Here is a 12,762-nt window from a genome sequence, read left to right as displayed (position 1 = left end):
CAACATTGCTTCTGTGCGCTTAAAATTGGGGATGGATTGGAGTGTCTCAAATAGTAGGGGTACCATTTGGGTCTTTTACAAATCAGTTCTCGCTTGCTCAGTGGTTGGAGAGTCGCGGCAGCATGTGTCGTTTCAGGTCCGCTGCCCGTTGTTCCCCTCTACTTTGTGTTTCTCCTTTATCCATGCCAAATGTACCGTGCAAGAACGTGAGACGTTATGGGCAGAGTTGTTGCTAGACAAGCCATCCGAGACCCCGTGGTTTTTAGCAGGAGATTTTAATGTGATAGCTCAAGAGGAGGAGAAACGAGGGGGGTGCCATTTCGTCTGAACGAAGGGTTGGAACTTGAGCGGTTCATGGTGGAGCCTGGAGTATTGGACGCAGGATTCTCTGGATCCAATTATACGTGGTGTAATAATCGGCAGGGGCAAGCTCGGGTTTGGAAACGTCTCGATAGAGTACTTCTCAACTTGGAGGCTCTGCAGATGGATTCTAGCTTTTTAGTGCAGTACTTGGCTAGGGATCCGTCGGATCACTCCCCGCTCCTGATGACAGCTTCTTCTCATTTAGACCACAAGCCAAAGCCTTTTCGTTTCCTCAATGTGTGGACCACAAAAGCGGGGCTGTTGGATGTCATACGTGATGCATGGTCAGGGGAGCCTGGCAGCCAGCCGTTAGGCGTTTTGGCCTCCAAGTTGCGTGCGGCCAAGTGCGCGCTGAAGGGGAGGTCTAGGGAGTCCTTTGGGGACATCTTCAAGGCTGTTAAACCGACGGAGATGGCAGTACGGGAGGCGGAAATGGCCCAGGAGCAGGACTCTTCCGACTCTGTGCAACGCGACCTAAATGCAGCCCGAGAGCAGCTTAGGGTTACCTTGGCCGTGGAAGAAGGCTTTTGGAAAAAAAAGACCAGAATACGGTGGTTGAAGGATGGCGAGAGAAATTCTAAGTACTTCCATGCGGTGGTGGCAGAAAGGAGGAGCAGGGCTATCATTCATAGGATTCGTGGTTCTAATGGCGCTTGGGTAGAATCTGAGGATCTCATCGGCAGGGAGGCAATCTCTTTTTTCCAGGGGCTCTTCACAGCAGAGCCGTGTTCCTCAGCTTATGAGTTCTTGGATACCATCCCGAAGTTGGTGACGGACCAAGACAACAACGGGCTAATGGAGCCCCCCACCTTGACGGAAGTTAAGAAGGTGATTTTCTCGATGGATGGAGAGAGTGCTGCTGGCCCGGATGGGTTTACGGGGGAATTTTTCACATTTGCTTGGGATGTGGTTGCAGAGGACGTTTACAAGGCGATTTTAAGTTTCTTTTATGGGGCGGAGTTGCCAAGGAGCATTACCACCACGACTATTGTCTTGATTCCCAAGGTTCAGTGTCCCCAGGATTTCACACAGTACCGCCCGATAAACCTCTGTAATTTCATGAATAAAGTGATTTCACGTATTTTGTCGGATCGGCTAGCTCAGATTTTACCTAGGCTCATCTCCCCTCAACAGAGTGGATTCGTCAAAGGGCGACAAATTGCAGACAACTTTTTACTGGCGCAGGAGTTGGTGACGGATATCGGGAAGCCATCCCGTGGGGGAAATATGGTGGTTAAGTTGGACATGATGAAAACTTACGATAGGGTGTCATGGTATTTTCTGTTGCAGGGGATGCGGCGGTTCGGGTTTTCTGAGACATGGATTGATGCTATTTGGCGTTTGGTCTCCAATGTTTGGTTCTCGATTTTGATCAATGGGGCTCCCAAAGGGTTCTTCCGCTCCACACGTGGGTTGAGACAGGGTGACCCGCTATCTCCAGCCTTATTTGTCATAGGGACGGAAGCCCTATCTCGGGCGTTGAATGCTTTGGTGGAGCAGCGCCAGTTTCAATCGTATAAGGTTCCGATTGGTTGCCCGGTTGTCACACATTTGGCCTTTGCTGACGATGTCGTCATCTTCACCAGCGGCTTGAAGTCTTCTCTGCGTCTCGTAGTGAGGGTTCTTGAAGATTATTGTGAGGTCTCGGCGCAGAAGGTTAATAAGCAAAAGAGTGCCTTTCTTGTGCATCCTCATATCTCACCTCACCACTGCAGTATTATTAGGCAACTAACGGGTTGCCAGAGGAAAAATTTTTCGATCCGATATCTAGGTTGCCCGTTGTACACGGGTCGACGGAAGAAGGAGTACTTTGGGGAGGTTTGCAAGGCCATAGTTGGCAGAATTCTATCTTGGAAGCAGCGTATTCTGTCACCAGGGGGAAGGGTGGTGCTTCTCAAGCACGTCCTTTCCTCTCTGTCGATTCACTTATTGGCAGCAGCGTCGCCCCCCATGGGAGTCTTGCGGGAGATAGAGAGAGAAATGGTGGCGTTTTTATGGGGTTCTTCAGAGTTTGGCCCGAGGTTTCACTGGATACAATGGGGTGATCTTTCAGGTATTTTCCATGAAGTTGTGGTGGGCTTTCAAACAGGGTCGCTCGCTTTGGGCTTCTTTTGTTGCGGCCAAGTACTGTAGAGGTCGGCACCCTTGCTTGGCAGAAGAGAGGGTATGGAGTTCATACACTTGGAGGCGGATGTGTGCAGTCCAGGGGATAATGGAGGAAAATATCGGTTGGATTGTTCGGTCAGGGACAATGGATTTTTGGCATGATAATTGGATAGGGTCCGGTCCACTGTGTCAGCGGGTGAAGGTGTTCCAGAACCACCGAGTAGCAGACTTTGTTATTGGAGGGGAATGGAATGCCAGGCTCCTCTCACAAGCTTTGCAGCTGGGGCTGCTGCGGCTGGTGATGGCGACCCTGCCTCCAGCACTTCAAGAGGAGGATAGGATGGTGTGGATGTTAACCCCTAGTGGGGAGTTCTCGGTTGCCTCAGCTTTGGCGCTTGTTCGCACCCACTCTAATGCATCTGTTGGCGCCGCTTGCATTTGGCACAGAGTCTTGCCGATTACAATTTCCTTTTTTATGTTGTGCCTCCTTTCCGACAGATTACCACTACTTGAGCAACTACGACGCTTTGGAGTCCAGGGTCCTTCCCGATGCTACTGCTGCGTCAACCCTTAGGAGGAACAATTGGACCATCTGTTTTGCACAGGGGAGACTGCTAGCAAAGTATGGAAAGCTTTCGAAATCCCGGGGGGGGTGTTTTCCTGCATCAGTTCGGTTCACCATAGGGCGATCTCGTGGTGGCTACAACCTGCTCCAAATCGGTATTTGGCATTCGTCTACCGTGTCCTGCCTTCTCTAATTTGCTGGGAGTTGTGGAGAGCTCGGACTAAGGCTGTCATGCACGGTAGGAAATCAGAAGAGGGAGTGGTGGTAGCCATGACCCTGTCCCGGATTAGGGAGCTGTTGCATTTGCAATTCCTGTCCCTTCCATGGGACCATGCCACTTGGATAAGTTTGCACTCAGACTTGGAAGTGCGGCCACAACGGTGGCTTATCTCGCCTGTAAAGTGGTTGCCCCCCGCGGCAGGTTATAAGCTTAACACGGACGGGTGCTCGCTTGGCAATCCGAGCAGGAGTGGCGGGGGAGGGCTGTTGCGGGATTGCCAGGGGGGTTCCTCTTTGGATTCTCCTGTTGCTTTGGCGTCACCACGAGCCTGCACGCAGAGCTACGTGCCTTGGTTTATGGGGTCAAGCAGTGTGTAGCACGGGGATATGCGAATTTACACTTGGAGGTGGACTCTCTAACGTTGGTTCAGATACTATCCGGGGATCAGGCATGCCCCTGGCATTTGCAAGTTGAGGTGGACGAGCTTCTGCGATTTCAGGGACTTTTTCGGTCGATAACACACTGCTTCCGAGAGGCAAATAAACCTACGGACAGGATGGCCAAGCTGGGGGCGACCCCGGGGAGGTGATGTCGTTTTTGAATCCTTTGATAGCTTGCCCCTCATGGCTCAGGGAGAGATACGACTGGATAAATTGGGCTTTCCGAGTTTTCAGAGAAGACGAGTATAGGCCGTACTTTTGGATGTAACCGCTTTTGGAATGATTGAATAATAGCGAGTTTTTAGATTAAAAAAAAAAACCCAACAACTAACTAGATAAAGCCAACTAGCTACTAATAGTTGAGAGGAAAAGATGAGGGTTTTTGGATGATTACCTTGCTTCCAAGATGAAAACTAACCACTAGTGTATGAGCTCTTAAACCCCCAAAGTTTCTTCCTTGTTCAAGTCACCTTCCAAGCTTGTATGAAGAACCAAGAAAGAAGCAAATTTGGAGAGTCTTTTTGGAGGAAAATGGAAGACAATGAGCTGAAATTTTTGGTAGGAAATGAGGGAGAGTGAGTCAGCCAAGGGAAGAGGAGGAAGAAAGGGTTTTGGGTGGTACTTGGGGATTTGATTGAGTGACAAGAAGAATGACATAAAGGTGTTCTTGGTGCCCAAAAGTCAACAATCGAGTAGTGAGCAATTAGTGCTTCTAATTGAACTTAATTTGACTCACTCATATCTAATCTCTCAATTAATTTTTCTTAGTCTACTATTGTTCATCCTTAATTCTCCAAGATTAATGCACTCTCGGACCGAACTTTGTCTCACAAAACGTGTAATCGCTATTTCTCACTAAACAAGCCACAGAAAAATAAATTTTACAAGCGAAACGTTTTAAAATACAAAATGAGACATTGTTCCATGTAAATGAAATTAAAGTGAATGAAATAAATTAATCGGAGTAAACAAGTAAATAAATAATTAAATAAGCCAGTAAAATAAAATAAAAATAAGTAAAATAAAAATTCGGGTCCTCACATCTTTCGCCCATTAAAAGAATTTCGTTCTGAAAATTCATACCTTGATTCAGGAACAACTCCGGGTACTTCTTTCGGGTCTTCTTTTCTACTTTCCAAGTCGCTTCTTCTATTCCATGATTTCTCCACAAAACCTTCACTAGAGGGATTTACTTGCATCTTAACTCCTTCACTTTTTGATTCAAAAGTCTTACCGGTCTTTTTTCATATGACAAATTCTCATCAATTTCAACTTCTTCCAATCGTAATATAAGGGACGGGTCGGGATGATACTTCTTAAGCATGGAGACATGGAAGGCATCATGAATCTTGGACAAACTTAAATGCAATTCCAACTGCTAAGCCACATTTCCTACGTGCTGGATAACCTTATAGGGTCCCACAAATTTCGGTTGCAACTTCTTTCCTTTTCCCGCCATTAGACCTGCTTTCAAGGGTGTAATTTTGAGGAATATTTTATCTCCAATTTCAAACTCTAAATCATTTCTCCAATTATTAGCATAACTCTTTTGGCGGCTTTGAGCCGTTCGAATCCTCTGACGTATCAATTTCACCTTCTCATAAGCTTTCTCAATCCAAGGTACAGTAGTCGGGTCCAAAATTTTCTTTTCTCCAATTTCGTCCCAATAAATCGGAGATCGACACTTTCGACCCTAAAGAGCTTCATAAGGAGCCATTTGTATCGAGAAATGAAAACTATTGTTATAAGCAAATTCCACTAATGTAAGGTACTGACTCCAATTTTCTCCAAAATCCACAATACATGACCTCAACATGTCCTATAGAGTTTGGATTATCCTTTTCGATTGTCCATTGGTTTGCGGGTGGTAAGTGATACTAAAGTTCAGCTTAGTCCCTAGGCTCTCTTGCATCTTATTACCTCCAGGGTGCACCGTATACTTAGAACGGTGAGTTTCGTCCAAAATTTCCTTCTTTCGACCTTCATCATTGGGTACCACTAAGCGATTTTTAAACTTTAACACTCCATCGGTCCCTAAATTGAAGTTAGACTTTTCCCCTTTTTTGAACTTTCTCAACCCATTTTTGCACTTCAGGGTCTCCTTTTTGAACTTCTTTGATTCAATCTAATAAAGTAGATTTCACAGTAATATTTCCAAAGATTACCCTTTGTGACTCAAGAAGCGAATTCCAAACACTAACTTTTTCTAGCATGTGTCATTCTCTCACCATTAAACTGGTCACTTGCACCTTGCGACTTAGGGTATCTGCCACCACATTAGCTTTTTCGGGGTGGCAGTTAAGCATACAGTCATAATCCTCCAAAAATTTCACCCATCTACGTTGCCTCAATTCAACTCTTTCTGAAAAAATAAATACTTAAAATTCTTGTGATCAGTAAAAACCTCGAAAGTCACTCCATATAAATAATGTCTCCACTTTTCAAGGCAAACACTACTGCCGCTAATTCCAAGTCATAGGTCGGATAATTCTGCGTCTGAGGTTTCAACTTACGGGAGGCATACGCAATCACTTTTTCGTTTTACATTAATACACATCCTAAACTATCCTTTGAAGCATCTGTATAAACCACAAAACCATCTCCTCCGCTCGGCAATGCTAATACAGGTGTTTCAGTCAACCACTTTTTCACTCTTGAAACCCTTCATCGCATTTAGAATCCCATATGAACTTGCCATGCATCTTAGTCAATTCGGTTAAGGGTTTTTGCAGTTTTAAAAAAATTCTTGATAAACCGACGGTAATATCCGACTAACTCTAAGAAACTCCGAACTTCGATAGGGTTTTCTGGTCATTTTCACTTAGAAACAGCTTCTACATTAGGTGGGTCTACAGTAATTCCTTCCTTAGAAATTATATGACCTAGAAGGGCTACTTCTTCCAACCAAAACTCACGTTTATTGAACTTAGCAAAACGTTGGCGCTCTCTCAGGATTTGTAAAACTATCCTCGATGCCGTTTATGATCTTATTACAGGTCTAAAGGTGTGGGACAATAAATTAAATATACATATAAGCTGTAAAATCAATTAAGGCAAAGTAAATTTTTATGTGTCATAAAAGATCATAATAGTTACACCAAGTGAGGATAAATTCATCAAATCATTTTAAAAGAAAGAGGAGATAAACAAAATCATAGGAAAACGTGCTAAGTCGCAAATGTACAAAACAAGAAAAGAACTTTATCCCCTATACAAAAGATTACAACCTCTAAAAGTGCCAGTCTAGACTAGGGTATAATCACAACCCCTATCTCCCGAGTGGAGTCAGATCCAACCCCACTCGTAGAGTTCCCACTATTTGGATCCCTCTCACAGCCATTAGTATTAATCACTCCTTCTGGCACTCGACTGCTTTGCAACGGATCTAGCAAGCTATTGAGAATTTCCTCCTTTCTTAGAGGCACTAGAACAACTTGAAATCTGATGTTCGACACTACCATAGATCAGACATTTTCCTTGCTTTCTCCAGCACTCGGTTTCAGTGTGGTTAAACTTGCCACAGTATCCACAAGCCATACGAGAAGTCACGACCTGACCAGTTTGAGAATTTTCTTTGTATTTCTTTTCCAGTTCCACGTTCTTGTGTAGCAATTCAATTTTCTCTGCATATTCTGGTTTCCATCGTTCTTCCCAATAGTCAGCCAATTTCTTTTGAAATTTTACCTCCTTTCAAAGAATATCTATTTCCTTATACATCTCTCTCAAATTTGTCATCTCACCGATTGGTTTAAATCAAATCTTAGTCTGCTAGGCAAATCAGAGAATCAAAATGAGTAACTATTCACAATGGGAAACTCTGGTCAAATTACTCTTCCGTTCTTTTGCTTACAGGTTACCCCAAAATATAAATCTTAACTAATCTCTACTTAATATGGATGAACACTTGGGTCCTTACAAGAATTACTATCATCACTTATACACATAACAAAATACGAAATCATATTTTTTAATATAAAAGTTTCACACCCTAACTTACTCTCCAATACTCACTTACAAGGTTATTCAAGAAGAATCCCTAACATCTTACTCTCACTAGTGCCTTATAATATCTTCTCAAACCAATTTTCTACTGCTTCGGGATTATACCCTCCGTGAAACTTAAGTGGAGCGAATTTCAAGAAGCGCTCTAAAACTCTATCCTCACCCATCTCTTGGTTCCTAAGTTGGTTGACTGGCTCAGGACCTTGGCGCTCAGCTAACCATGCTAAGATATCAGTCATACGGTTAATAACAGTAGCTATTTGGTTATTCCCTTCATTTCCTTGCCCTTGGTTCGGTCCAGTTGCCGATCCCTGATCATCCGCTTGAACTTAGGGTTGCCTAACCCCTCGCCCTCGGCACCTTCCACTTCTTCGACCGTCCATAATTTTAATATTTTCTAAAGGTATAACGTAAAATAAATATACATAAGCGAAGTTTGAAAATGACACTTTAATCACACAAAACAAAAATAAATAGGGAAGATACCAAAATAATTGCAAATATACACAACCCATAGCATAACTTAGAAGTCATAAAGCAATAAAGTCAAGAACCTCATAAGTAATGTTCAAGTGTTTCAAAAGATAGGTAGCATAGTTAGGTAAAATACAATGGCATTTGAACAAGCACCACACCGACTATCCTAGACAAAAACTACTAAAGTAGACTAAATCACTAGCTTAGTGATTGGCAGAGTCAGAAGTCTCTGCTACTTCAGTAGGATCATCTTCATCTTCAGCACTAGGAGTTTCTACCTTATGTCCCTCGTCGAGTATCTTACCATCCAACACTTGTTCGACCAAAGTAACACACTCAGCCATCATCCCCTCAGTCTGGTCTCTAACTTCATGTATTACCCTAGTAAGTCGGCACTTAGCCTCCTGAAACTGCTCACGAAGAGCCTCAGCCTTTTTCCGCCCCTCAAGTACATCCGTCTCCAGTTCATGAATTCTAGCAGTTTGGACATCCACAGTCACCCTCAGTCTTTCATTATCCTCTCGAACTACTCTAATTTCCTCGGATAACCGCTTCCAATCATCGATTACCGCTAGCACCACATCGTTAGGGTACGAGTAAGTCCTCCAATAATCACATCAAGGTCTAGTTCGATGAATTGGGATCCACTGCCAAAGAGGGCCCCAAGAGCTCTCTCGATAACGAATCACTGGAAGGTGCCTCAGAGGTGACCCATCTCCACCATTTCCTTCCATGACCTACAATTAACCCGCAAAACTAAAGGTTAGGACCTTATGATCACTGGTGTCATTCAAAAATTTAGTTTAACGTCTATCACGGATTTCTATGACCAAAAGTTCACGACTAAGAACTCCTAACCCTATTCCAGGTATCTCAAATCTAGCGCTCTGATACCAACTGTGACACCCTTGACCAATATTGCTCCACAGTTAGCCACCTAGAAGGTCGTGGATTTTGTTCCTGGAGGTGGGGTTATAGCCCACAACAAGTGAAAAATCCAAACCCGCAGGTCAAGAAACTCAGCACCCCTCCAAAAGGCCTCGATCAGGTGGAGGGACACCCACAATAGGTTATAAATCAGCCAGGACTCTCCTCCCTAATCGATGTGGGATCGTTACACTAACAACCAGGTATCTTTATCTTATTGGACATTAGCCCCAAATAATCCTCCAATAAAATTTAAAGAACCATATTTTCATCGAGAACTCACATATAATTATTTACAAATGGTAGCATATTAATCACATGACAAATTTGTAAAACTTATCTCACCTCAATTTTGAAAACTCTCCTCATGGTTTAGAGCTATTCACAGCCGCATAGTTCTTACTTAAATTACTATTTCACTCAAATTCCAGGTCTGAAAACACATTTTAGGCAAGAGATGGTATATAATCCATTTACCATTGAACGGACTAATAAAATTATTCATCTTAAAAAAAAAATTTGCACTAATCTTCAAGATCCCACTATTGGCTCCCACATTTACTTTCAAAAGTTAGGCTTGGTCCTTTCGATTCTACTTTTTCAAATTTAATCATGATTTCTAGTCACATCATAATGTAATATACTAAATTCTTCCCAATATGCAAATACACCATTGAATGAAATATCTGGTACTCAGGTTCAAGAATCTGAAAATAGGATAATTCACAACTCAGGTCGGCCACTCCTAAGTGTAAATCAACCAAATTTGAAATTTCTATCCGACGTACATATCTAATTCCCTTAGCAATAGTAATTAGTTCAACACTTAATAGGTCATTCCCATAGTCCGAGAACCCTCTCCCGACTTGAGTTTCTTAAGAGTTCTGATATCACCTGTGACGACCCCATCTCCTTCTAGGGTACACCTTAGAAGGAGGTGGGGTCGTCATACAAACTCTAAAATTTTTTGGTATAATTAAAATATTAATGGAGATTTGAAACAAATCACAACCTATCGCAGGAGTTTTTACTCTCTCTTATTATAACTTTTTAACTTTCTAGACCTATAGACATAAAACAATAGTTTAGCAATCAAAAGTGAAGCAAGTTGATTATTGCAAGCACAACACATATTCTATTAGGATGTCCTAATTTTGAATTATCTTGTTTAAACACCATTCTAAATTAGTTTGGTATAATTAAAATATCAAGGGAGATTTAGAACAAATCACAACTTAACAATGATATTATCCATAATGGATATAGTAAACCTTTCAAACAAACATCATTGAAATAAATTTTGTTATATAAGTAATCTGTTAAAACTAACAGGGCATGCAAAACCACAAATATTGTAGCTGGTCCAACAGCTAATTTTTTCCATTTTTTATTGTCAATTAAATCTAAGGATAAATAGACTAGAAATAGTAGGTGAAAAACAGTCATATACTTTGTTAAAAGAAATTCAATTATTGATCTCATGAAAATGAGGTTTGGTTTGTACCAAACCAATAATTCATAAGAATTGGGATCAAAATTTCTCTAAATTCTTTGACATGATAAAGATCTAATAAACGAAGAGACAAAAAATAAAAAATTTATGTTGACTTCAATTTTTAGTATTTGAAGACATGTTCCAATAATGAACAAATCATTAACAGAATAATCTTCCAATTATTAAATGAAGAACAAGAAATCCAATCAACAAATGCTAACTAATAATTCATAGTAATATTTATCTAAAAAGGAATATGATAATAAGATGACATTGGTCGTGGAGGTACTATTACTGATATGCTTTGCCAAAATTTTTACATAAAGTGTGAGAAAAAGAAAAGTTCTCAAAAAATATAAAAAATTGTGACACATTCGCTAACATCCCAAAAAATATTTTGAATCTTTAGACATTTTGTGAGCCTTTCAGGCTGCACATACGTATTTTTTTGAGTGAACTACTATAATCTCGAGTAACAAAAGAGAGTTAAAGGTAATTGAGATTAAACTAATTAATTTTATAAACAAGTTGAAGGAATATGCATAAAAAAGGTTCATTAATATTCTAATTCTGAATATCATATTTTGTTAAAATTATAATCCACAAATTGATATTAAAGTTCATATATTATCAACTTCAACCTCACAATACACTTAGTCTAAAATGGATAGAACATGATATCCCTATGAACTTTATAAAAATAGAACATGATTTTTATATGTTCACATCAATCGCCTCATATTGCTTTCTCCAAGTGATTCTATTTGCATTACCATTTGGATCAGATTTCATAGCGAAATCAATGTGTATAATCTTGTACATATCTCAATAGTTTCACAACTTAATAATGATATTGTCTATGCTGGATTCAACAACTTTTTTGAAACCAAATTTATTGAGATGATTTATGTTATATAAAAGATGAGTTAAAATAAGTAGAGCATGCAAGCAAAACATATATTCTATCAGGTTATCCCAAGTTTGGATTATCTTGTTAAAACTTCACTCTAAAGTTGTTTGGTGTAGTTAAAATATTAAGAGAGATTTAAAACAAATCACAACCTAACAATGATATTGTTCATGATGGATATAACAAGCCTTTTAAACAAATTTCAGTAAAATGAATTTTGTTTTATAATTAATCAACTAAAACTAGTAGAGCATGCAAAAATATAAATACTGTAGTTGGCCCCACAACTAATATATCTACACTGCTGGAATAATAGGTTTCTCAAAATTAGTTAAATCTAGTACTAGAGAATTTAGAGATGGTAGTTGAAAGAGAGCTACCTTGGGTCTTAACCACCTCCTTCATGGGATAGATATGAGGCTCAGATCTTTTCTCGAACAACAAATTTATGTGAGAATAAATAGCTGCTTTGTCCTCAGATTCTCTTTCCAGAAGTCGGTTTTCGTATTCATTAAATTCTATTTCCACTTTTTTATCAAAAAAATAAGCGAGCCCTATGCCAATGATCAAAACTCAATCTCTTCTCGCCAAAGACTGCTCCATTCTTGTTACCGAGGCTAAAACGTTCTGATACATTTTGGAGTTCTTTTCTAGGGTTTTGGGTTTTGCAGATGAAAGGTTTATACCCGAGAGAGAAAAAGGTCATGTTCATAAAACTAACCTGAGAAAAAAGAGTTATGTTAGTACTGGCCCTACTGGGGTGGATACATTGTAGAGACAATTATATCAAAAAAAAAAAAGAAAACATTTGAAATTTATTTGACCAGACTTTCTGCAGATGAACTGAGACTTGCGTTTTTTCCACCAGAAAAGTTCAGGGAATTTTTCCAGAGATTTTAAACCCCTACACAAGCTCTATGAAAGAGAAACTTGTTTTGTATTCAAATGTTAACTCATAGGAATTTGGATTAAATTTTCTCAAAGATTCTGTTAAATTTTCAAACACCGCTAAATCATAATAAACATAAGAGTAAAAAAATATAAAAGAAGTATGCCAATTTTTTTTAGCATTTTAAAACAATTTATATTGGTATTTATGACAACAGAGAATATGATAACAAAATGATATTGATCGATCACACATCATTACTGATGCATTTAACAAAAATTTTTATGATGATCATGAAAAAAAGAAATGTTCTAATAAACATAACAGATCTCTACAAATTTGTAAAAATTTCAATAAGCAATTTAAAT

At 40.1% G+C, this 12,762-nt stretch overlaps 1 protein-coding gene across 1 annotated transcript; it reads left to right on the top strand.

Annotated features, from left to right (window-relative positions):
* The first annotated feature begins 2,614 nt into the window (after positions 1-2,614).
* Positions 2,615-3,043, top strand: LOC140005625 (uncharacterized). Its single transcript, XM_072046639.1, has one exon. It carries the CDS (start codon positions 2,615-2,617, stop codon positions 3,041-3,043), a length of 429 nt encoding a protein of 142 aa, XP_071902740.1.
* The last annotated feature ends 9,719 nt before the right edge of the window (positions 3,044-12,762 follow it).

Source organism: Coffea arabica, chromosome 4e (genome assembly GCF_036785885.1).
Source record: "Coffea arabica cultivar ET-39 chromosome 4e, Coffea Arabica ET-39 HiFi, whole genome shotgun sequence".
Taxonomy (NCBI): Eukaryota; Viridiplantae; Streptophyta; class Magnoliopsida; order Gentianales; family Rubiaceae; genus Coffea; species Coffea arabica.
The sequence above is the reverse complement of the archived record's forward strand: the minus strand, read 5'-3'. Positions and strand labels throughout refer to the sequence as shown.

Excerpts from the sequence above, each read along its gene's own strand:
- LOC140005625 (XM_072046639.1), top strand. The coding sequence starts at position 2,615 with ATGGATTTTTGGCATGATAATTGGATAGGGTCCGGTCCACTGTGTCAG.